This window comes from Daucus carota, chromosome 7 (genome assembly GCF_001625215.2).
Source record: "Daucus carota subsp. sativus chromosome 7, DH1 v3.0, whole genome shotgun sequence".
Lineage (NCBI taxonomy): Eukaryota > Viridiplantae > Streptophyta > Magnoliopsida > Apiales > Apiaceae > Daucus > Daucus carota.
In genome coordinates, this window is record NC_030387.2 from 30474872 (window position 1) to 30501244 (window position 26373).

General features: G+C 33.5%; 3 protein-coding genes across 3 annotated transcripts; all 3 read right to left on the reverse strand.

Annotated features, from left to right (window-relative positions):
* Positions 1-4849: 4849 nt before the first annotated feature.
* Positions 4850-7924, reverse strand: LOC108194904 (protein FAR1-RELATED SEQUENCE 5-like). Its single transcript, XM_017361844.2, has 4 exons — positions 7056-7924; positions 6671-6947; positions 6014-6577; positions 4850-5428 (listed from the first exon to the last, which is right to left on the reverse strand). Exons 1-4 carry the CDS (start codon positions 7922-7924, stop codon positions 4850-4852), a joined length of 2289 nt encoding a protein of 762 aa, XP_017217333.2.
* Positions 7925-9702: 1778 nt separating this feature from the next.
* On the reverse strand, positions 9703-12358 carry LOC108195800 (cytochrome P450 72A15). The gene is made up of 5 exons (XM_017362756.2): positions 12046-12358; positions 11753-11970; positions 11386-11633; positions 10701-11064; positions 9703-10580 (listed from the first exon to the last, which is right to left on the reverse strand). Exons 1-5 carry the CDS (start codon positions 12320-12322, stop codon positions 10155-10157), a joined length of 1533 nt encoding a protein of 510 aa, XP_017218245.1. The 5' UTR covers positions 12323-12358; the 3' UTR covers positions 9703-10154.
* Positions 12359-17371: 5013 nt separating this feature from the next.
* On the reverse strand, positions 17372-20121 carry LOC108196898 (cytochrome P450 72A15). Its single transcript, XM_017364380.2, has 5 exons — positions 19803-20121; positions 19510-19727; positions 19166-19413; positions 18373-18736; positions 17372-18280 (listed from the first exon to the last, which is right to left on the reverse strand). The coding sequence occupies exons 1-5, from the start codon at positions 20077-20079 to the stop codon at positions 17855-17857; spliced, it is 1533 nt and encodes a 510-aa protein (XP_017219869.1). The 5' UTR covers positions 20080-20121; the 3' UTR covers positions 17372-17854.
* Between the last annotated feature and the right edge of the window lie 6252 nt (positions 20122-26373).

The window sequence follows — 26373 nt, forward strand, 5'->3', positions numbered from 1 at the left end:
TCCTTAATTCTACTATTTTCCTTAGTAAGAGATTTTAAAGAAACATGCAAATGATATAATTCTGTAGACATTTCATTAATAGTAGCATTGCATTCATCTTTAGTTAACTCAACTAAGTTTGTAGTGAATACCTGACTACTGCTTCCAGTGTTTTCTTCTTGATCTGTGGAGTTGGCCATTAGAGCTAGATTGACAAACTCCTCCTCTTCATCAGAATCATCTCCAGCTGCCCAATCATCCTTTGTGATGAATGCTCTTTCCTTTTGTTTGAGAAGTTCATAATATTTCTTTTTGTAGTCAATGTTTTCACTTGACTTTTTCTCAACTTTAGGCTTTCTGCACTCATTTGCAAAGTGACCTGCATTCCCACAGTTGAAGCACTTGAATTTTGATCTGTCTACCATGCTTCTATCAGACTTGGGATTGCCTTTAAAAGATTTTGCAGAATTAAAATTCTTCTTGAATTTTAGTTTGGAGAATCTTCTTGACAGGAAGGCTAGATGTTCATCAATTCCATCACTTTCTTCACCAGAATCAGCTACTTCTTTCTCCTTTCTTCTTCTTTTGCTTGACTCTGAGCTCTCCTCTTTGACCAACTTCTCAGTTTCTTCAACTTGAGACTTTCCCTTGTCCTTGACAGTATCCTCCAGAGATGCAACTAGAGCCACAGATGAATGCCCTTTCTTTTGGCTTTTCTCAATTTCTTCATCTTGCTCCATTTCAAGCTCATAAGTTTTTAAGGTTCCATACAGTCTCTCTAGAGTATAGTCTTTAAACTCTTGTGTATTTCTGAGAGAGACTGTCATGGGCTTCCATTCTTTAGGAAGAGCTCTTAAGAATTTCAAGTTTGAATCTTTAACTTGATATACTCTTCCAAAGAGCTTTAGACCATTTAACAGTTTTTGAAATCTGTTAAATGTATCACTCAAACTTTCACCAGCCTTGAAATGGAATGACTCATATTGTTGAATCAGAAGCTGCATCTTGTTCTCTCTCACTTGCTCATTCCCTTCACAGATGGTCCTGATGGTGTCCCAAACTTCTTTGGCACTTGTGCAGCTGATAACACTATCAATCATTTCTTGATCCAAACCATTGAACAGAAGATTCATGGTTTTCTTGTCCTTGTGCACTTCTTCAGTATCTTCTTGAGAATATTCATGGATAGGTTTTGGAATCATCTTACCTACCATGTCTTCACCATCAGCTCCAATACTTGTGCAGACCTTCATGGGGACATGAGGTCCTTTTTCAATACAATTCACATAGCTTTCATCAATGGACAACAGATGCAGATGCATTCTCACTTTCCAGTGAAAATAGTTGTCTTTGTCAAGTACAGGAATCTTCACTCCAGCATCCTTCTTTCCCATCTTTCTCTAGCAGTGTTGATCTTTTTCCCTGTTTGTTGGGAACCTCGCTCTGATACCAATTGTTATTTTACACCAACTATGAGAAAGATTGTAGAAGGGGGGGGTTGAATACAATCTTTTACAAATTTAAAAGATTCAAGAACAATACACTAAGAACACAATACACAGAAAAACACCAAGTATTAAAAATACGGGTGGATTGAATGATCCACCCGTGAGATTTTATATAGAAGAATCTGTGGATTGTTTTACAATTCGCACAGCTGCTGGTTCATCACTCAAACAAGTTCTAACTCTCAGATTTTTCTCTCAAGTAATTTGAACAAGTTCAACTGATGCTACTAACTTGGTTATATACTCCAAGTTTTACAAAGCTTTTAGCTAGATTACAAAATGCACTCTAATCTAAAAACAATGCTGCACAACTTTGTCTTATGCATGCTTTCTGAGATGTCTTCATCTTTGACCATCATCTTGATTTGATCCAGATTGCACTGCATGAGATAAGTATGTTTCTGCTTCTTCTTTATTTTCCTAATTAGGCTTCCATGTCTATTTTAGTGTAATTCGATCCATGTGATTTGTCAGACTTAAGCTCTAGTCACTTTCAACTGCTCTTTGCTTCATCAGTTGAAGGTTCTGGTTGCTTTCAACTGCTATTGACTTTATCAGTTGAATGCCTGGCTCATCAGTTGAATGAATTACAAACTCCATCAGTTGAATGCTGTTCCAGTCTCAGCAGTTGAATTCCTCAGCATTATCCGTTGAATACTTTGTCTTCAGTTGAATGCTTGATTTTCATCAGTTGAAACATCATCCAGTCTTTATCAGTTGAACAGTTACATCTCATCAGTTGAATATCCTTCACTTAGATAAAATTACATGGCATTGGATATTTACAATTAGCCATCCTATTCTACCCATCCGTTGATAATTCCCAAAGACAAGAAATGTAACAATTACAACTGAAATTTGATAAAGATTCTAAGTAAGACATGTTACAAAAATGTTTATGTTATCATCAAAAATTATTGATTCCTAACATGTCTGCAATCTCCACAAAGAGAGACTGAATATCAATCTACACCAAATACCCCAACCCATGACATTGATGAGGATTTTGACCTCACAATACATGCCACTGCTGACATAGATCTTGTACAATACGTCCAGACCATGCAACTTACCAATGATCATTTGTCTCAGAAACTTCACAAGGAATATTCATATGTTCCATCATTTTCACTTGGGATAGAGAATGATATCATTCAACAAGTCTGTGAAGATATCAACCAACAAGAAATCGAGGGGACACCAAATTCTCAAGTCCAAACTCCTGAACTACCAAAAAGATTGAAGAGTACCAGAAACATCAAGATGGGTCGATATGCAAAATCACCCTACATTCAAAGAGGAATCGATATCACAGCCAAATGCACAAATGAAGATTTAGGACTGTGGAGGTTCTTGATTCAGAACAAAGACCCGCTGTAAGTAAATTTACTTTTACCATGACACTTGTTTATGAAAAAATAAATTCTTATCATTTTACGGTTTTTACAGGGAGCCATTATTCTTGTATAATGGTTTTGAGTGCATAAGAGAGTATATGCAGACATTGAAACTGAAAAAATCTGTATCCTACTCTGTCATTGATATGTGGGCCATCATTTTAAACAACAAGGAGAATTACAAAGCAGACGAATCACCATTGCGCCTCTTCTGCACTATTGGGAGTTTGGTAAAAATAAATTAAATATTTCTAAAATATCTGTCTTTGCTTCTTCATAAAAGGAGACGATAAAATCTGTATTCTAACTTACCATGTTTTCACTGCAGTTTCCTAGCTTGGATGAGAAGAAGACTATTCACCAACGTTCTTCAGTTTTTTCAAAAAACATGGATGACATTCTCACCAAAGCAGGACGCAACAAAATAGATGATTTGGAAATGGTATAAAAATACAGTACCTTCATAAATAACCATCCACAATAATATGTTAAATGTATTTATTTTATGCTCTTTCCAGGTTTTCTTCCCAATTCATAAGTATGATCATTTCTACTTGATCACTTATCACCTGAAAAAAACAACATATGAAATCATCGACAATATAAAGAGGGATGAGCATGAGGAGATTTTCTATGGAGAGGTACCAGATATGTTGGTAAGAACTATTAAAACCTTCAATTTAAATCACTAAAGATGGCTCCTGTTAATCACAGATTAATCATATTCTTCTCATACTGTATAACCTATAAATTTTACAGCATACCAACTTCATAAAATACTTGCAAGCAAAAGGGTTGTCAACTTTGACCAAGAAGCTGCATAACATGAAACCCACCTTGATGAAGATGCCCTGGCAGACAAAGGAGAATCATAGAGATTGTGGAATTTTTTTGATGCGGCACATGGAGACCTATAAGGGTGATCCAAAAAACTGGGAAACTGGATTTAAAAATGAAGTAAGCACACTCACCCTTTTAGTCAGGTTTACTACAAATTGTTGAGTGATATATTAAATCTCTTGATTCATCTACTAAATACCATCTAAATTTATTTTGTTTAGAGTCTCCAAGAAAGCCAGATCACAAAGCTCAGGGTCAAGTACAACAGTGCTATATTGTCTTTCCCCCTCAATGAGAAAAGAACTTCGATCCTCAAAGAAGCAACTGATTTGTTCAACAAAGTTGCACAGAAAAAGCTCGTGAATATACTGAACTCATCACCAACATCAAGGCGCACTGACACAGGTCCCAAAGAAAAGAAGATGGTTAGATTTGCAAAGAATTTGTCATCCACTTTTGAAGAGGCAGCAAAAAAGAACTAGAGTTGATTAGTAGTCTTCAAATCAATTCAGAACTTATATCGCAAGATTATGTTTTTTGCAAGAAACTTATTCTTGTCATCATCTTTTAGTATCTGTCTTTCTAAATCATTTTGACAATTATGTGTTGGTTGTGGTGAATCAATGACTTTATAACTATGACAATTATGTAATATTTCTGGTGAATGGATCAATTTATGAGTAATGAATCTTTTTCTGGATGTTATTCAACTATTTCAGTGCTCTATTTCAAATATTGCTTATATCAACACATTTACAATGATAGTATTTGTAAAGTTTAATGGACTTCCAGGTTATCACTAGAGATGCACTGTTTTATACAAAAGCCAAAAAAATAACCCTTAAATCACTATTATATCATGTATGCATCACTAAAATAATACAACAAAATCACTACTATATAACTCATGTATTACTAAAATAGCAAGATAAAAATCACTAATATACTTGCATCATCACTTTCAAATTTTTCATCGAATTACAAAAAAATAGCAGAAAAATTTACCAACTAAAAAAAAACTCATCACAAAACTGTTTAATGAAAAAATTGTAGTTCCATATCAACTATTTAAAATTGTATTTCAATTTACATTGTTCTTCAAACTAAACAGATATAAAAAATTAATCATGAATCGCCTTTCTTCCTATTTGGACAAGTTCTCAAATCATGAGTAACTGCGCTACATTCCTTGCATTTTCGTATTCTTTTCTTTGATTTGATCACAACTTTCTCCCTTTCGCTAATCAGTCTCTTAAAAAAATTCCCCTTGTTCTTACAAACATTCGGTGCAAGAACGGTCAAATCTCCTCCAGGCTCTTCCCCAACCATAGCAGCCATGTGATCCCTCTTTGTAAAATCAACATCCACCCCTTGACTGTCAAGATCAGTATTCAACTGTTTTATAACCTTGTGAACATAATCAAGCCTATCTGTTTGCACACCAGCTTTGTCTACCACTTGGCGAAAATCATACCAAATATCTGTCAACTTCATGGATACATGCTCCATCTTGAAATAGTCATTAGAAACAGAACTTAATGAAGTCCCAGATTCAGCGATTTTCATCCAGCGATTCAAAACAAGACTCCTAGGAAACTTAGTAACTCCGATGTGTTTCAACCCACAAAATGAGTGCCTACACACAATACCACACATAACAAATTTCTTGCAAGAGCAAACTACATGATTTCTACTCACGGAAACCTGCAAAAAACAGAAGATATCATTAATTCATTTAATCAAAAATGACTAAAATTACTAAAATTAAGCAAACTAATACCAACGGGTGGGCTGATGACAACTAAGGGGTGGGTGGTGACATCTAGGGGGGGTGGGATGTCATTTAGGCCTCATTCAATTAATCAAAAAACACTATCCTCACAGGAAAAATCCATTATATTACATGAACTCTAAATCATTGATAGCTCTACCATATCACTAAAATTCAGCAAACTATAATCTGGGGGGGGGGGGGGAGGATGACAACTAAGGGGTGGGTGGTGACATCTAGGGGGGGGGATGTCATTTAGGCCTACTATCATTAAGTCAGTTAATCAAAAACCACTATCCCTAAAAGAAAAATCCATTATTACAGGAGCTCTAAATCACAGATAGTTTTTTACCATATCAATAAAATTAACTAAACTATTATCTGGGGGGTGATGACAACTAAGGGGTGGGAGGTGACATCTAGGGGGGGATGTCATTTAGACCTACTTTCTACTACATAAACAAGAACATATATAAAAAAGATCACTAAAACATTAAAGAAAAGACTTAAATTATTACCTTAAACAGTTTATCTTGCACTTTAACATCCCTAATCTCAAAATTAGTAACTCCATCAACCTCATCACTCATACGTTTGATCTGCATATCTAAACAAGACGCAATGATCTCCTCCTGAACCTTATAGAAAATTGAGCGTGTGAACAGTTTTGCAGCATCATCTTCAATGAACCATGTAGACACTGATGTAGGAACGCTAGAATTTGATTCATTATCCAACCTCTTTCTTTCATTCCTCTGCCTGTCCATCGCACTCTGATATCGAATCCAAAATTCACATAAACTGTCGCCTTGCCTGTGAAACTGTGAGAAAAAGAAATTCTCACTCTCTGACCTTGACGTGGTTCTCAACAAACCAAACATTGGATCATTCCTGAAGTATGCTGGAATCCAGGAACTCCTAATTTCGTACATATCCTGCAACCACTTGTTCCCCTCTAATTTGAACTCCTTTATAACTTCCTCCCAACCTTTCTCAAATTCATCAATCTCTAAAATCGAAGACCAAATAAACTTCTTCATTTTTTCCATAAAATCTGTCTCCTTGCACAAACGATTACCAAGCTGCAAAACACAATTAAACAGAGTTGAACATTACAACTATTAAATATTATCTACATATAAACTACAAAAACAAATAAATTTTGAATACTACACCTTTATCGGAAATTTGTTCATAATGTGCCACATACATAGTCTATGCTTTGTAGGCACCAAACCATTAGCGTCAGAAAACACTGCAGGAACTGCTACCTTCATGGCAGGGCATTGGTCAGTAATAATAATCACCGGATTTCTTCCCATCGCCTTCACCAATTGTTCAAAAGCCCAACTATAATCACTAACACTTTCATGTGATAAAAGACACGCTGCAAATGTAACACATCTGTCGTGTTTGTCCACACCAGTGAATGGCGCGAAAACCATATTATATCTGAAGCATAAAAAACAACTTTCAAAATTAGTGATTCACTGATTTCTGTTAAAGCCAAGAACCAACCATATACAAAAAACACAAACACAAAAACAAACATATCCTTACTTATTAGTATCAAACGTCGCATCAAATGATACCGCATCACCAAATATTTCAAAATTTTTACGACCAACAGGATCAGCCCAAAAAAGCTTTGTCAAATGGCCGGCAGAATCAACATCATAAGCATAATAAAACGACGATGAAGTCTCCTGCATCACCTTAAACTTGTCTATGATCATCTGCCCATCTTTCTCCCCTACATATTCTTTTAAATCTCGATTAAAATTTCTAAAGTCACGCAAGGTAGCACCTACATTTGAATAACCACCGTACATTTCCTTTGCCAAGCTAAAACTCTTGCTGCAACCAATATTCACTTTTGCCGCATCAAAAACAATACTTCTCAAACCCATAGTCATCTCCCTATTTACTTTCAAAAACTGCCTACAACTTTCTTCAACTAAAGGATGATTATGTTCCTCCACAAAATTAAACACAGCATAACTATTCAACTGCACTAACTTCACAACTATTCTTGCTTTGCACCCACACCTCCGAGAAACAGTCCTTCGCCCTTTCACAACTTTACCCCGAAACAACTCATTAAACCCTTCTCTACTACATACAAAATGCTTCAAAATAGTAGTGCCATGTTCATCCTTCTTATCACATCCTTTTCGAACATCAAAACCACTATATCTACCATACTCCTTATAAAACTTAAAACATTTATCTAGGCTTTCAAATCTCTGATCAGCATAAGGAATAAAAACAGCATCAACAACAGGTACATAATAGCTATTACCACCAGGAGATATTCTAGAGCATGCAACACCTTCACTCTCATTTGAGCTATTATCTACGCTCACATCATCTGTAACAGAGCTACTGATCCGAGACGAATCACCACAAACAGATCCTGTAAAACACATGTTCACAAAAAATACACATTAATTCTTCTCTTTATATAATCAGTTTATTATAAAATCTAAATTACATAGCTGCAAAAACACAAATTCATCACTCGACATTCTCTGTTTCAATGATCAGCTTTTAAAAAACTATGATTTATTCATTTTATGACTATAATACCTCTCAAACATTATATTCATCACTGCAACTGGTATGTTTAGGTGATCATCAACTTAAAAAACTGTGATTTATTATTAGATAACTCTACTATCTTACAAACAACATGCGTGAAGGCAACTGATCTGTTTTCAGTGATCATACCTGAGCAAAACTGTGATTTATTGTTTATATAACTCTACTATCTCCCCAAACATTATACCTATCACTACAACTACTCAATTTTCAGCAAAAATATTCAGAAAACTAACTCGTACGACATAAACTGCTAATCAGCTTAATATTCATACTCAACCTCATCAAAATAGAATCATATACACAAGTAATACTACAAATTACATACAAATTCACCTACAAGCATATACAAAGCTGAAATCAATAAAAAAATTACCTTGATTATCAGCGATTTTAGTCAAATCAGTTATAATCATCTTCAACATCCAAATTCACACACTAAGACCGACAACACAGAACCGAATTGATCACCTAAGTTGCTGTAGAGATAGCACAGAAACACTCGCCACAGTAAACGCACTCGCTGCAGTGAAAATTGTAGAGAGAGAAAGAGCAGAGAGACAATAAGCATGGAAGTGAGAGAAACTGAATTCAATTATGAGATTAATTAGACTAAATCTTTGACTTTTTGTTATTTTTTATTTTCTAGATCTAACGGCTGAGATTGTAAAATAAATTCAAATAAGCAAGGGCTGAGATTAGTTCACAGTTTGTATTTAAGAAAAAGAATGTATTTGATCAAAAGCCTATATATATATATATATATATAAATAGTAATAAAGCATTTTAGTCATTTTAAAATTTCACATCTAATTTTATATGGAGGTTCTTCTTCGTACTTGCATACTTGCTGAGTCACTTAAATAACCGGGCACCCAAATATTTGGAGGAGCGCTTGATCGAAAACTAGGGCTATTGTGATTTGCCACAAAGTAGAAATATTTTTGCTGTTAATCTGCTGATCAAATTTTATTATGAAACTTATTCTACTTATTTTTATTTATGTACTTTTTGAACATTTTTTTATTTGAATTTCATGATTAGTTGATTTTGGGTAATTTTATTGACTTGACATCATCTAATTTCTTGTCAAAATACGTATGTTTTAGTTTTTATTGTGTATTAAGGTTTTTTTAGATGAAAGTATGTAATGTTTCCTATATCCTTATATAGAAACAATAGTAAATAGTAACCGAACATATTGTACATGTTCATGAAAATTTTATATTTTTTTAAAAAATTCATTATGCACAAGAGTAGCAAATAATAGTGGAAAAACCGAAAAAAAACCGCAACCGACTAATGGTTAACCGCAACCGAAAAACTGTTTTAATTGGTGCGGTTACGGTTAATGATGATTAACCGAACCGAACCGCATTCATCGGTTTGGTAACGGTTAATGTCCAGAACCGGCACCATGCACACCCCTAATTAATACACTCCACATCAATTGTCACCTATAAATTTTATGTATACAATTAAGTGCATTTAGCACTCCTCTTAGGTTAAAGTCTTTGAGCACAACAGCGTGATATTTGTGTGTTATGGTACGTGTACAACCAATCGAAAAGTGTATAACCCATCAAGGTCAAACTCTAGCAAGGCATTCAGAAGAACGGTTTTTATTCAAGTTAATAACTCATTCCTGCATATATAATTCAAATAAAATTGTTCAAATAAGATAAAAGAGGTAGAGTGCAGTGGATGCACATTATATCAATATAATCACTATGAGTGCTTGGTGCCATGATCATTCTCTTTTTCGAACCGCACTCTTCGATGCAATAATCTTCGTTGTCTTTGTTCCAGAATCTTGGATGCAATAATCTTCGTTGTCTTTGTTCCAGAAATTTCGATGTCTCCACACAATTGGCAGGCCAATATGGAACAGTACTGCCACACACTTTTCATAATTTCTTTGCTTACAATCAATAACTGGACTTACATTCTTCGGTAGTAAAAATACAATGAGATACTTCTCATAATTTATTAACACACACATATATATATATATCACACCGAACATGATTTATTCTTGACGGACTGTTTGAGTAGTGGCTAGACACGTTTGCTCACAACAAGTTTCATTCCATGCTGAGGTATGAGGAGGAAGGAATGTTTGGGAGCATGCAAATACGAGGGAGAAAGCTCTAAGCGGTAGCGTTGCAAGATAGTTGCGATCACAAATTTGGCTGTCACCATTGCCATACTTTGTCCAATACATTTTCGAGGACCTCCTGCGAATGCTAAGAATATGGATTGCATCTTTGAGTTGAAAACGCCTTCTGCAAATCTTTCGGGTTTGAACTGTTTCACATCCTCTCCCCAGATATCAGGGTCGTGATTTATTAAGGTTATGGGTATGGTGAGCTGGACCCAGCCTGGTATAACCATATCTCCTAACTTGGTATCTTTGGAGATAGATCGGTGAATCACACCAGTTGGTGGATATAATCTCAATACTTCGTACACAATCATTGTCACCTGAGATCGTTGGAATTTTGTAAGTGTCGGCATCTTTGAAAATCATTTATCATCAAAACTATTAGTTCTTTTTTTGTATATGTTTGCTTATTATGCATTAGATTACGAGGAAAGGCTTACAATCTTGAGTTGGCTTAGTCCTTGGACATTGGGCTTTTGATCTCCAAAAACCTGCAAAATCTCTTCTCTTGCTTTTTCTTGCCATTCCGGATAGTGGCTCAGCACATAGAGTACCCATACTAATGACCGTGATGTAGTTTCGGGTCCTACGAAGTGAAAACTTCTACACTCTTCAATCACATCCTCTAGAGTAAATCCACTTGTTTCATCTTGATAAGCGTCCAACATTGAACCCAACATATCACCAGGATTACTTGCTCCTTTCTTCATTGCTTCCAGCCTCTTAGTCACCACTTGCTTTGTTAGAATTCCAATTTCTCTATGAGCGTCCTTCAAAATCTTCACATCCTTAGTTGGTAGATTCCTGCACTCATTTCAAAATGCTTAGATTCAGGAAGACACGTAGAAAGTGAAAATACTTTTACGCACTACTTTCTTCCACTATCTCCTATCGATAATAATATAAACACCGTTACACCAACTAGTTTCCTTCTCTATCGCAAATCTATTATTAAATATAAACAGGTACCATCACTTTAACCAGTACTTTTAATCTAAATTTACTCTTTTTTTATACTTTTTCTTGGTCTGCGTATCCACACCTGATGAATATAATTGGGTGGGACAGAGGAAATATTAATAATGAGTGGTTAGTGGTAAACTGCAGGTAATTATGGTAACTTACCACCATCCCGGAAAGATCATGAGCTTTGCTAGTTTTTCTGCTTGTTGGTTCACCTTAAGCCGGAGTTTATGTATCTTTTCTGTTTCTTCGATACTCCGGCCTACTACAAGTGCATTGCACATTATATTGAATGTTAAAGCCTCTACTTCTGGCAACATATCAACCTCAACGGATTCCTTCGCGTCTAATGACACGTTCCACTTGTTCATCATTTCCGTGCAGCTGTCCACAATTGATGGTACCATGTTCTTTCCAAGACATAAGAAATTTAATTGGAAACAATTAAGAAGAAGATCATGAATACTAATTGCCATGAATGCATGTGATCTATATATAAATTAAGTATAGAAAAGCAGCTACAATATACCTTAATCTTCTCAATGTGAAAACTAGGGTTAAGAATCTTCTTGTGTTTAGTCCATACACTACCCTCAGTAGTGAAGAGTCCACCTCCAAGCACCTCAGCCATTTGATCTTTTCTTGGCTTTTGGAAATCGCTTGGTCTGGATAGGATCTCCTTCACTAGCGCCGGATCCATTATGCCCAGCCTTGGTTTCACGCCAAACCACAAGATATACTTTTTTCCTGTACATGCATGCATGTATATAATTTATAACACTTGAGCAGATAGATAGGTTGGGTTTGTGTAATCATACATACCATACGTCTGGACCAGATGGTTGTGATACGGTAGAATTCGAGACGCCACGTCGTCGGAGAGTTCCATAGGCTCGGATGTGACTTGTGCTCTCATTCCCTCCACATCTTTTATGTCTCCAAAGATGATCCTGTAAGGATTTCCCCGGAACCCTAGATCCCTCAGCCGCTTCTCGAGTTGCTTTGGCCTAAACCAATATTTGTTTGCTAGGATGATTGTGTAGCGTAGAATGCCAAGGGCTATTACCGAGAATACGATAGAAGCAAGTGCTGCATCCATTTTTCACTCAACTTCAGCTTGTGTCGAGGCTTATATGGAAACTAAATAAGCACCACTGGCTTTTATAGACAGTGTTTCAACTGAATTATGGCTGATGTGGATGTGCTGTACGAGGAAAATCAAGCTTTATTTATTTCAATATTAATGAAAAATCTGGCTTGCAGCTACATTGTTTATGATTTGGGGGCCATCATGTGAGAATCCTTTTATATGTAACTACTTGCTGTGTCCTCATTTTTATACCATTTTCTTTACGGTTTCCCGGATGTCTCATTATTTCTAAACATTTCTAAAATAAAATTTTTTTACAATATAAAACACTATTACACCCCATACTTTCTTCCACTATCTCCATTGTATAATAATAAAAACACTATTACACCCATTACTTTACTCCAGTATCTCAAATCTATTATTAAAAATAAATGGATCCCACTACTTTAACCACTTTTCATCTAACTTTACTCATTTCATACATTTTTTCTTGGTCTCCGTATCCAATACAAATTTAAAAGTTATTATAATTAAATTCATATATATTCTACTCCAATACAAATCAAATTAGTTTAAAAACTAAAAATTCCAGTTTTTGGTCAGTTTTTTATCTCTATTTTGAACTACAGAAATCACTAATTTGTACATAACATATCACTAATTTATATATAACATATCTAGCGAATATAAATACATGGGTCCAGGTCTCTGGCATACGTATGCCAGCGACCAGTTGAACAACATACAATTTTCTGGGCGGTGGATGAATATCCAGCGGCCAGGATTATAACTTACGTTTAATACATTCAGTGTTTATAATCGCTGGACGGGAAAAATGATCCCGTCCAGCGGTTAAAAAGCGATGGACAGGTCTCGTCCAACGCTTAAAAAGCGCTAGACGTAGGTTATAATCCTAGCCGCTGGATATGCACCCAACAGCCAAAGGCTGTGTATTATATGAGAGCTTGGATTGAGCCAAAAATATTGTTTGAGAATCGACTCATTAAGGAATAACTATGTTCACGAACTGCTCGCGAACCACTCACGAACATGTCTCACGAGTTTTTTCTCACGAACCGCTCATTAAGTTACGCTCACGAACATGTCTCACGAATTTTTGTTCACCAACCGCTCATTAATTTTGTTCACGAGCTTGTTTAATAAACTTTGCTAACGAGCTAGCTTATGCTCATAAATTTATTTACGAGCTTGTTTGTTATTTAATTTAATTAAAAATATATATATTAAAATTCTAACAATATTTTAATTTATGCTCTAAGGAATCATAAATTCATAATAAATTAATCATCCATTAATAATAGTTCACAAGCCAAGTCCACAGATCGAGTTCACGAGCTAGTTCACGAACTACACTCATGAGCCAGGTTCACGAACCATGTTCACGAACTCATAATTCGAACTTGTTCGCGAACTATCGAGTCGAACTCTACTGTGCTCAAGTTCAGCTCGTCTATAAAACGAAATTTAAAATTGTGCTCAAAATTAACTCGTTTATGAATTGAACCGAGCTTTTTTCGGACCGAACACCAAGCGACTATCGAGCGTATCAACTCATTTACAACCCTACATATGTATGCCAGGGACCTGGTACCATATACACACATATTTACAACGTATATAATCATCAATTTTACTCTTATTACAATAAGGGACCTCCTCACATCATTACCATCATTTTTTATAATTGGATACCACCATATACCATCATTAATAGTCATCGCCACTTGTAAAACAATGATTAATGAAATATAAACTAATGATTTTTGTAGTTGTAAATTGTGATTTTGAAACATGTTTTTAGTTTGTATTTAAGATTTGATTTATATTTGATTACTAGCTTATGTATAATATTATATATATGAATTAAAAAAAAGCTGTTTCACAAAATTATCAGTCATACTGCATCATTCAGTTTTCATCGACTGCTTATTCAAGTAAAATCGGTTGATGGCCTCAATAAAGATTCGCTCGTAACGCCAATTTGAGACGGATGTGAATTGGAATATTATATAGATGGTTAGCCAGAATGGCTTTTTAAATTTGCACATGGGTACTCAAACGGTTAAGACCCAGCTGGCTGTGACTCCTTTGCCTCTCTCGTGTTTGTAAGGTTATCAAAGATTAAAGATATATTAATAGTATCTACATTTAGAACTTGCGGGGAATATCAATTAAATATGACGCGCAGCTGAGCTGAGATCGATTAGTCGAGCTCTACCATGAGCTTAGGGCAAACCCGATCCAAAGATCCAAATTTAAGGCAAATTATTCCAAATTTTCCTCCAACAGTGATCCAAATTTGGATCAGTGAATAATACTGATCCAAATTTTGATCACCACCTACTTTATTATAAAATAATGATTTTATTATTTTGTTTATCGGATTTAAAATTATTTTGTGATTATTAATACTTAATTAATAATAATTTATAATTAATAATTAATAAAATTAATGTTTTAGTAAAACTTAGAATAATAGGAAAATAAATTTCTTTGAAATTAAAAAAAAGTACATTACATGCATAAAATAAAAGGTACATACAATGCATAAAATACAATTACAATACCGGGAAATGACTAGAAAACAGTACAATAAATATAAATTTCGATTTAGTCGAACTAATTATTTCCGTTTCCTCCGAGATAATCAAAAACATTATACGTAGCTATCATGTCATTTTGAGATCCTTGAGTTTCATCTTCATGTTCTTAATTTTGATATACTTTGATCGATGTTAAATAATAATTAAATTATTTAATTACGTATAATATAAGTAGTTAATAATGATTAAAAATTAAATTTGAGATTATATAGTTTAATTTTAATATAAAATTTATGTAATTTAATATACAAAAAGTAATTTGGATCAGAATTTGGATCACGCTGCTGTAGTTGATCAGATATTTAGATCAGAATCAAATTTGGATTTTTGGATCACAACTGCTGGAGATGGCCTTAGTAATTACTCCCTCTGCCTGTCCCTAAGTTCTTGCTTGACATGTTAAATATGTAGTTTTATAAATAATAATTATTTATATTTTTGAATATAAATTTAATATTTAAATATTTATATAATTTGTTATAATTTATATTATATATATTTGCTTTATTATTAGACCATGATATTTGATTCGTCAAATACATCATTAAAATCTGTTTGAAGTTAAGTAAAAATTGTATAAAATGAAAAAGACGGGAGAGCATACATTTAAAACTGGTGGGTGAGGAGCAGTAATGTAGAAGCTGACCTATAACTGCAAGTCTGCAACTCATGCAGCCCTACCATGGCAGAAGAGTTATTTGATTCAAAGTTATTTCAAATTTCACTCTATTTTATCTTTTTTAAATTAAATTGATTAGTCTAGATAAAAGATTTTTGGACTCAGAACTGAGGAAAAGGAGAATTTATACACTGTTTTAATTAATTTTAAAGATAAAGATGAGATTACATGCATGAATTAATTATTATAGTCAATATTAAAAACAACGATAGTGAAAATGATGTTTAACAAGAGAAAGGTTAAATAGTAATACGTATCTGACAAAAAAAACAGTAAATATGTAATAACTATGGTAACTACTGCATAAATGACTTAAATTGCTTATTTAATTGTTTTTTTTTAAAATAGCTAATTTAATTGTTATTTAATCTTAACATACTGTTACGAGAACGGATAAATATGAAATGAGATTTTGCAACTTGCTGCTTCCAACATTTTCGAAAGTGGAAAAGTTAATTTTGATATTTTCTTCTAATACTGAAATTTATATTTCAAAATTTTAAAAAAATTAGAAAAATGGAATAAAATTACTTTACCGTGCCACGTAATTAATTAGAAAATTTCTTCATATAAATATATTGACTGATGATAGATCGATTATAAACACAAAATAAATCTGTTGAATAGTAACCACCTATATCTCCCATTCATATTAATATCTTGTGTGAGAAGTCGGTGTAGTAGTACTTGTTGTCTTGTCTGCCTTTGCTTGGACCCTGTAAAAAGCTTATGCTGACCACATTGAAGGATAGATAGCTGGGTAGTTCAGGCAAATTGTACTTTGCTCCAACTTACAACTACAGATCACTACTCCCGTCATGGGAGGAGTTTTATTTAAGGTCACACATGCATATTATTAGTACAATATTACATACTATAATTAAGACGTTTCTTTGTACGCAGCAATGATAAAAATGTTTTGTTTTGGAGGAGTTTGTTTTTGTAAGAATAATTCCTAATTTGTGTACTGCATGGTCAAGGATCTGCGTACTAACTGTGAAGTTTCGGACCCGACTCTGTTCTTGAAGGTGATCTAGATGCCTTTATCCTCAGTTTTTTGTCTGCTTCAATGGACAGATGAAAATGCCTTGTAAAATAAATTGGACGAAGCATTAAATTGTAGAGTAAGACAGCATTACTCAGATTCGATGCTCATTCAGTGTGTGATGAAAACCTGCAGCTTCAACTAAGCTTCTGATGAAAATGAGAGATAATTGTTCCTACTTGAGGTGCATCGAGTCATTATAAAGTGTTCTTGATTAATTAATATTTTCTGAAATTATTCCATATTTTTTAGCCTAGTTTCCTGGGCATGAGTTGATCAGAAGACAGGCAGACATGAAAAATTTGTAATAAAATTTAAATTAGTTGATAACTTTTTCCTCTAGATCCATGAGTATATTTTAGCCTCGTTTTATTTTATTTAAAACTATATCTTCGGGGAATTGGGAGCAGTGATGATGTCGAGAATTTGTGATTTAACCAGAACTGTCAATAAACTTAACATGGAAGTCCAGTTATATATTTGATATAACCAGTTTGAGTTATCGACTGTGAATGCAATCCCCTAACAACTTTTATTACTAAATAAAACATCATACTCAGACAAAATGATGAGAAAATAACAAAACTCACACAAACGGTGAGACAACAAAAACCAAATTATCCACACCCTAGCAACCTTAGATTTTTGCTCATCTTAAACCATATATACATACCCCATACTCAAGTGACATAAGCTCTAGGAAGGCATTCTGAAAAACGGTTTATATTGAAGTGAACAACCCATTCATACATGTATAGTTCAAATAAAATTTGTTCAATAAGATTAAAAAAATAGAGTGCAGTGGATGCACATTATATCAATACACATTATATCAATACATACACTCTGAGTGCTTCATGCCATGATCACCCTCTTTTTCAAACTGCACTCTTGAATGCAATGCTATACTTCGTTGTCTTTGTTCCTGTTTCTTGTGCTTGCTGAAGAAATTTCCATGTCTCGGCCTAATTGGGAGACCAATAGCGACACCGCCACACACTTTCATAATTTATTTGCTTACAAACAATGACTCCACTTACATTCTTAGATAGTAAAGAAACAATGAGATACTTCTCATAATTTATTAACACACATCACAACAAACATAATCGGAGAATATTTAAATGATAAAAACAAGTAGATATCCAGACAAGCACAAGAAATTTATTCTTGATGGACTGTTTTAGTGGCTAGACACGTTTGCGCACAACAAGTTTCATTCCATGCTGAGGTATGAGGAGGAAGGAATGTTTGGGAGCATGCAGATACGAGGGAGAAAGCTCTAATATGTAGCGTTGTAAAATAGTTGCGATCACAAATTTATCTGTCACCATTGCCATGCTTTGTCCAATGCATTTTCGAGGACCTCCTGCGAATGCTAAGAATATGGATTGCATCTTTGAGTTGAAAACGCCTTCTGCAAATCTTTCGGGCTTGAACTGTTTCACATCCTCACCCCAGATATCAGGGTCGTGATTCATTAAGGTTATGGGTATGGTAATCTGGACCCAGCCTGGTAGAACCATGTCTCCTAACTTTGTATCTTTGGAGATAGATCGGTGAACCATACTAGTTGGTGGATATAATCTTAGTACCTCGTACACAATCATTGTCACCTGAAATTGTTAAGATCTTGTAAGTGTCGTCATCTTTGGTATCATTTATATATGTTTGCTTATTATGCATTAGATTAAGAAGAAAGGCTTACAATCTTGAGTTGGCTCAGTCCTTCAACATTGGGCTTCTGATCTCCAAAAACCTGCAAAATCTCTTCTCTTGCTTTTTCTTGCCATTCCGGATAGTGGCTCAGAACATAGAGTACCCATACCAATGACCGTGCTGTAGACTCGGGTCCAATGAAGTGAAAACTTCTACACTCTTCAATCACATCCTCTAGAGTAAATCCACTTGTTTCATCTTGATAAGCCTCCAACATTAAGCCCAACATATCACCAGGATTACTTGCTCCATTTTTCATTGCTTCCAGTCTCTTAGTCACCCCTTGCTTTATTAGAATCCCAATTTCTCTATGAGCTTCTTTCAAAATCTTCAGCTCCTTAGTTGGTAGATTCCTGCATTCATTTCAAAATGCTAATTAGACTCAGGAAACACGTAGAAAGTGAAAACTGTTGAAATACAAGTATAAGATCCATAAAGGGGCCTCCTCTAACACCTTAAGGTTTTAGAGGGAATGGTTCTCTACATGGTATCAGAGCGAGGTTTGGCGGGAGGTCTCGAGTTCGAACCCCTGCCACCCCCAATATTCTCACAATTTAAAATGGACACGAAGGCAATTTATGCCCCAAAGATGGGCGCCCGTGATCCACTCTTCAACCCAAATAATGGGATTTCGAGTGAGGGGGAGTGTTGAAATACAAGTATAAGATCCATAAAGGGGCCTCCTCTAACACCTTAAGGTTTTAGAAGGAATGGTTCTCTACAAAAACTATATATTAACATTAATGAGTGGTTAGTGTGGTGAACTGGTAATGGTAACTTACCACCATCCGGGAAAGATCATGAGCTTTGCTAGTTTGGCTGCTTGTTGGTTCACCTTAACCCGGAGTTTATATATCTTTTGTGTTTCTTCAATACTCCGGCCAACTACAAGTGTATTGCACATTATATTGAATGTTAAAGCCTCTACTTCTGGCCACATATCAACCTCAACTGATTCCTTCGCGTCTAGTGACACGTTCCACTTGTTCATCATTTCCGTGCAGCTGTCCACAATTGATGGTACCATGTTCTTTCCAAGACATAACAAAATCGTGAATACTATTTGTCATGAATGCATGTGATCTATATATATATATATATTAGGTATCGAAAAGCAGCTACATACCTTAATCTTCTCAATGTGAAAACTAGGGTTAAGAACCTTCTTGTGTTTAGCCCATACATTACCCTCACTAGTAAAGAGTCCACCTACAAGCACCTCAGCCATTTGATCTTTGCTTGGCTTTCGGAAATCGTTAGGTCTGGACAGAATCTCCTTCACTAGCGCCGGATCCATTATGCCAATCCTTGCTTTTGGACCAAACCACATGAAGTACTTTTTTCCTGTACATGCATGCATGCAAATAATTAATTAACAGTTGAGCAGATACTACTTTGGGTTTGTGTAATCATACATACCATACTTCTGGACCAGATGGTTGTGATACGGTAGAATTCGAGATGCCACGTCGTCGGAGAGTTCCATAGGCTTGGAGGTGACCTCTGCTCTCATTCCCTCCACATCTTTTGCGTCTCCAAAGATGATCCTGTAAGGGTTTCCTCCGAACCCTATATCTCTCAGCCGCTTCTCCACTTGCTTTGGCCTAAACCAATATTTGTTGGCTAGTTTGATTGTGTAACTTAGAATGCCAAGGGCTAGTACTGAGAATACAATAGAAGCAATTGCTGCATCCATTTTTCTCACAATCTAGGCTTGTGTCAAGGCTTATATGGAAGCTAATTAAGCACCACTGGTTTTTATAGGCACTATTTTTCTGCTGGCTTACGTCATTACGAGGATTTTTCATATGACCGAGATTCTGTAATATTTATTTTCATCTCATTTTTCTCAAATTTTATTATTTTGATTGAAGTGACTGTTTCAAGGAAAACACAAACATTAATGTTGAATCAGACTTGTAGCTGGAATGTTTATGATATTTGGGGTCGAATAATACTAATGGGTCAGATTTACTTTTAGATATTATTGAAAAATTTCTTTTATTATACTTAGCACATTGTACTCTATATTTTTATATATTATACATTCTGCTAGAAGTTTATATTAAAATATTATATTGTATTAAAATTTTCTGCTCAGATATTATAGTTGACACTAAAAAGTTTAATACTGATTTTTCTTTGTGCTGAGATTCTTAATTATAGTGTACGTGTTCACTACAGTTATTTTGAATATGTGGAATAAATTTAATAAAATTGAATATTATAAAAAATTATATACTATATATAATAATATAATGAAGCGGGAAAGACAATTTAAAATAATCATAATATCACATATATATATAGAGTGATCAAATACAAACTGATTTTATTCTAAAAAGAAACCACTTGTTCAATTACCATCACTGTTTATAACTACAGAAATCACTAGTTTATATGTTGTTAATTATTATTTTTTGTCGTAAAATGATCAATTTTAATCCATTATTCAAGTTATGATAGTTACCATGATAAGCGGTGATAGAGAAATTGTGATTATAAGTGACGGGCCACAGTGATCGAAGAGGTTGATAATCATACTAGAAGTTTCATATCTAAGTATGAGTGAAGATAATAATATACTTTGTATATATATATATATGTATTTATATATTTATATTTGTCAAAAAATATTATATATAAAATAATAATTTCTGATATACATTGAGAAAATTGTTGCAGTTATTTCTCCATGTACCATAGATAGAAGTAGGGATGGCAGAAAAATCCGATCCGAATGGATACCCGACCGTTTCGATCCGAATGGATCTTACCGAATCCGATATTTTGAATTTGGATTTGGATTTGATTTTTAGACCCGAATGAGTTTGGATTTGGATATTAGGTATTCCGTATCGAAATCCGACCCGAAATCCAAATCCGATCCGAACCCGAAACCCGGAAAAAAATCCAAATACATATATATATATATATATATATATATATATATATATATATATATATATATATATATGTATATGTATATGTATATGTATATGTATATGCATATGTATAGAGTAATATTAATATACTTTTTCTCAACTTTAAATATACTAAATTTTGTTTAAAATATGTATAAGTAAAGTGTGAATGTGTATATTCTTGAGTGATAGTGTCTTTTTTTGTTTAACCGAGCATATAGTGAAGATTTGTGTTTAGAAATTATTAAATACGGTTCAAGATTTTATTAATGTGTAATACTTTATTATTAGTGTTGTTTAATTTTAAATATAATGAAATCCAAGGGCGAAAAAATCAGAAATAATATTTTTACAATACTACTTACATTTCGGGATACGAATTTTGGATAAATCCGAATAAACCCGAGCCCGATCCGAAACCCGTGAATTTGGATTTGAATTTGATATGTGAAATCCGATTGGATTTGGATTTTAAAAATAGTTTGGATTTAGATTTGGATATCTCATATATCTGAACCGATCCAACCCGTTGTCATCCACAGATAGAAGCAATTGTTGCAGTTATTTCACTGCATGTGTGAGGGCGTCGATATTAAGAACCACTAGTTTTATGTACACGAGTTCAACGAAAGGAAATGAGCTCTACCTATATTTAGCACTTGTGGGGAATATCAATTAATTATGACGCGCAGCTGAGCTGATATGGATTTACTGCAGTGATCTAAATCCTGATCCAAATTTAGGCCGGTGAACACTATCGGCCTAAATTTAGGTCGGCACTGTTCACCGGTCTAAATCTTTTTAGTAATATAATAATAACTTTTTATCTTTTGTATATTTAGTTAATTAAATTATTTTATGTTAATATAATTATTAAATATTTATAAATTATATTCAATATATTTTACTTAAATAATTATATATATTAATTATATAATATAATAAAATTGAATACTCTTAAAATAATTCAAATTAACAACACATTAAAATGCTCGATTTCAACAATTTCTTGGATGACATCGAAAAATTAAAATAAAAAAGCTCATGTTGCACTTCGAGATGTATTAATTGAGCATTTGGGGGAATAATATATTAATTCGGAGTAGTATTGAATCTTTGTAAATTTTATTTTAGTTAATTAAATAAAATGTTAAATTTTCTTTTATTTTCTTTGTTTAAATGTAATATTTTTCTAATTTAATGAATTTATTGAGTTTAATATAAATTGAAATCGTATATTATTGTTAAAAGATTTGAATAATAATATAAAAAATGTTAGAAGAATAAAATATTGATATATGAATTTGGACCAAAATTTAGACCAAACTACTAGAATGAGGAGATGATTCGGTCTAAATTTAGACAAAAATTTAGGCCAAAAACTGATTCCTTGGACATGGCCTACATTTAAAACTGGTGGGTGAGGAGCAGTAATCTATACTATACTATAAAAAGTCAACATAGGTTTAATTTGTAGTCGTACAAAATTTTAGTTAGATTTTTTTGGTTTAGGCATATTTTATTGACTTACCCATTTTACCCCTACTAAAAATATAAAGAATACAATTAACAATCAATCTCTTATTAGATTTCGCAGCTTCACATAAAATACAGTACAAAGAGGCAAAGAAATAGCTCAAAGAGATAAACTTAATAGTTTTTTGAGTTTTAATTGTTATTTTTGAGTTTTAATACATTATCCTTAATATAATTCTTTTTAACTCTAATTTATTATACAACAAATATCTTTTTTTATATGTATGAAGATATATACTCCCTCCGTCCCACCAGGTTCTTTACAGTTACCTCTTTTGGACGTCCCATCCATTTCTTTACATTACAAAACTTTCCCAAAATAGTTAATGGGTCCCACCACTTTATCACTTTTCCTTCCTTTTCACACTACTTTTACTCCACTATCTCTCTTTTATATATTAAAAATCGATGGGTCCCACCACTTCACCCACTTTTCTTCCTCTTTTTCACTACTTTATACATATTTTCTTAACCTCCGTGCCCAAACCCAATGTAAACAATTGGGTGGGACGGAGGGAGTACGAAATATGAAAAATCTGATTTAAAATTAATTGAACAATATATTAACACATATTAATAACAGAAAAAAATTCATAAATTTTTTGAAAAAAAATTCATAAATATTCATAAATATAAAAATTCATAAATATTCATAAATATAAATATTTTTTCAAAAAAAAGAAAAAAAATATTCATAAATAGATAATAAATTGTAAAAGTTAAATTTTTATGAGAAAATATAATTAGTTGGTTAATATAATTTAATTAAAATTCAATTTATTAATACTAAAATACTAATAAAATGATGTTAAAATTTAAATTTATAAATAATTAATTACGAACTATATATGCGCCCGTGCTTCGCACGGGTTAAAGGCTAGTGTAGTTAAAAGCTGACCTACAACTGCAACTCATGCACCCCTTTTTACAACGGCAGAAAAGTCGTTTGATTCAAATTCTAAATTTTACTCCCTCCCTCCACTCAATTATTTACATCGGGAGACGGGGCCATAAAATATAATTTGATAGATTATTTTTGATTTTTTTTTGTGAATAAAAATTTAGTATGTATATAAATTTTTATACAACAAAGAAAATTTTGAAAAAAAAATATGGAATTATATTTTTTATGCGTCCTAAAATGCGTGTCGAGCAAGACAAAAAAGTGTAAAGAAATGAGAGGGACGGAGGAAGTATAGTTTAATTTTATTGTGCTGATTAAATTGATTAGTCCAGATAAAAGAATGTCCAAATTAGGACTGAGGAAAGGAAAGAATTTATGGACTATGTACTCCTATCTGACAAGAAAATAATAAATGTACAACTACTATAACTACCAAATAAATGATTTAAATTCTTAATTTATATATTGTCGATTTTTAACATTAATATTATCTGTTTATGAATTTCGGGGCATTTGACATGTGCCCAATAAAAAAAAGTATAATTTTAAATATATATCTTGTGGACATTTTTTAAAAATATATTTTCTTGGCCATATCTACATGACATAGGAAAGGAGTAGTAATTTTGGCGCAAGATCTTTTCAAGTAGTAACAATGTGTACGTGTAGCCGATTCTTGGTAGTAATGGCAAAGCCGATTTGATAATGGCAAATAAAACTCCTCCCATGATATAGGACTATAGCCTATAGGAGTAATGTTAGTCCAATCTACCTGAACTACCCAGCTATCTACCCTTCAACGGGTCAGCATAAGTTTGTTATAAGGTCTAAGCAAAGGCAGACAACTACTACACCGACTTCTAAGATCTAACACAAAATATTGTTATGAATGGTAGATAGGTGGTTGGTATTGAACATATTTATTTTTTGTTTATAATCGATTAATAATCAAGAAGAAAAAATTATGAGAGTAATTGATTAAATCTTTAACTAAAATGAAAAGAGTGAATCTTATATTTAAAATATTTATTGTTACCAGAATAACAACTAAATTATCGGGAGATAATGCTGCTATCCGGGTAAAATAACTAAGAAATAAAATGAATGTGCGTGTGACAAAATGAAAAAGAAAACACAAATAAAACTTAAAGCAATATGAACATTGCCCTGTTTCGGGGTGAGAAGCAGCCAAGCATGAGCTGATTCTAAAGAGGCTTTTCTTGACTAGCTTGTGTCCGTAAGAAATACTTTTAAGAAATTGTGAGAAAGAAAAAAGTAGAAAATGCTAACTTCCCTTTACAGTTTTTAATTTTTTTCAAACACTTTAAAACTTACTCCCTCCGTCCCAGTCATTTGTATACAAATGGCTGGGACACAGAGATCAAGAAAAGGGGTAAAAAATGAGTAAAGGTGGGTGAAAAGTGAGTATAGTGGTGGGACCCATTTATATTTAATAATAAATTTGAGATAGTGGAGAAAAGTAGTGGGTATAATAGTGTTTATATTATTATAGAATGGAGATAGTGGGAGAATGTAGTGGGTGTAGTAGTGTTTTATATTATAAAAAGTTACTATTTTGGGAATGTATAGAAATGATGGGACAACCCAAAAAAGAAACTGTATAGAATTGATTGGGACGGAGGGAGTATAATTATTGATTCAGTTTTCACTTCTACTCCACTACTGACCAAACGATCCCATTATGTTGGCCAATTCAAACTATCTGACAATGATTTGTTAGAAGAGCCGGACAAAACAAAGTTCAATACTAACTATTAAAAAAATAATAAATAAATAAATACTATTAGATATCTCAAAAATTGTTTTTTAGTATCTTAGTTGACAATATTTAATTATTTTCACTCATCATATAATAATAAGAAGACTTTATATATAAATATTTGATTAAATTAAAATCAGTAACTTATCTGTGTGCTGTTTTAAAAAGAATTTAATAACATTTCTTAAATGGTATGGCGAAGAAATGTACAAATAGAAAAAATCATATGATCGGGGAGGTGGACAGGGGAAAGAACTTATAAATTAAACTAAGCAACCGCATAACAAACAAACAAAAATCATTCTCCAAGATGATGAAGATTGAAGCCTCATCCAGTGAAATGAGTAATATTGAAGCTGGACAACCTTAAATATGGCACATATTATATTCGAATAGTATCATATTATGAAAAAGTAAATAGATGTGTTGATCAGACTGCGCTGCACCTCGTCTCACGCTCACCACCCCGGAGCATATAGATCCACCCGATCGATGACACTCAAACCGAACTCGCCCATCCTTTTGGGCACAGGGACGCGAGAACCAATATGAGTAATCAACCGCTTTTTATCTGCCTCCAATGTTTTTTCAGTTTGTCGGTCCTCAATTATAAGTTCTCGTTGACCACGGCCTATGGCTATCTACCGTTTTTAACCGTGTTTGCATAGGCTCGTGCATAGATTTACGAGCTGGGAGCAGCTTTGAAAAGCGAGGCCTACTTCAAAATGCGCTTTTAACACCTAATCTGAGCCGGTATAGTAGTGCTCATATTCGGGATCATATATTATTCGAGTTTAACTTTTCCATCAAATTTAGATTATTTTCAAAACAAATATAGGATATGTA

Coding starts and splice junctions, on each gene's coding strand:
- LOC108194904 (XM_017361844.2), bottom strand. CDS start 7,924: ATGTGTTTTACAGGATCTGTTTGTGGTGATTCGTCTCGGATCAGTAGC. Junction 6,948..7,055: donor GCGACGTTTGATACTAATAA/GTAAGGATATGT, acceptor TTTATGCTTCAG/ATATAATATGGTTTTCGCGC. Junction 5,429..6,013: donor TGCAAGATAAACTGTTTAAG/GTAATAATTTAA, acceptor TGTTTTTTGCAG/GTTTCCGTGAGTAGAAATCA.
- LOC108195800 (XM_017362756.2), bottom strand. CDS start 12,322: ATGGATGCAGCACTTGCTTCTATCGTATTCTCGGTAATAGCCCTTGGC. Junction 11,971..12,045: donor CCATCTGGTCCAGACGTATG/GTATGTATGATT, acceptor ATGCATGTACAG/GAAAAAAGTATATCTTGTGG. Junction 10,581..10,700: donor GACTAAGCCAACTCAAGATT/GTAAGCCTTTCC, acceptor CAACGATCTCAG/GTGACAATGATTGTGTACGA.
- LOC108196898 (XM_017364380.2), bottom strand. CDS start 20,079: ATGGATGCAGCAATTGCTTCTATTGTATTCTCAGTACTAGCCCTTGGC. Junction 19,728..19,802: donor CCATCTGGTCCAGAAGTATG/GTATGTATGATT, acceptor ATGCATGTACAG/GAAAAAAGTACTTCATGTGG. Junction 19,414..19,509: donor TTCACATTGAGAAGATTAAG/GTATGTAGCTGC, acceptor TGTCTTGGAAAG/AACATGGTACCATCAATTGT.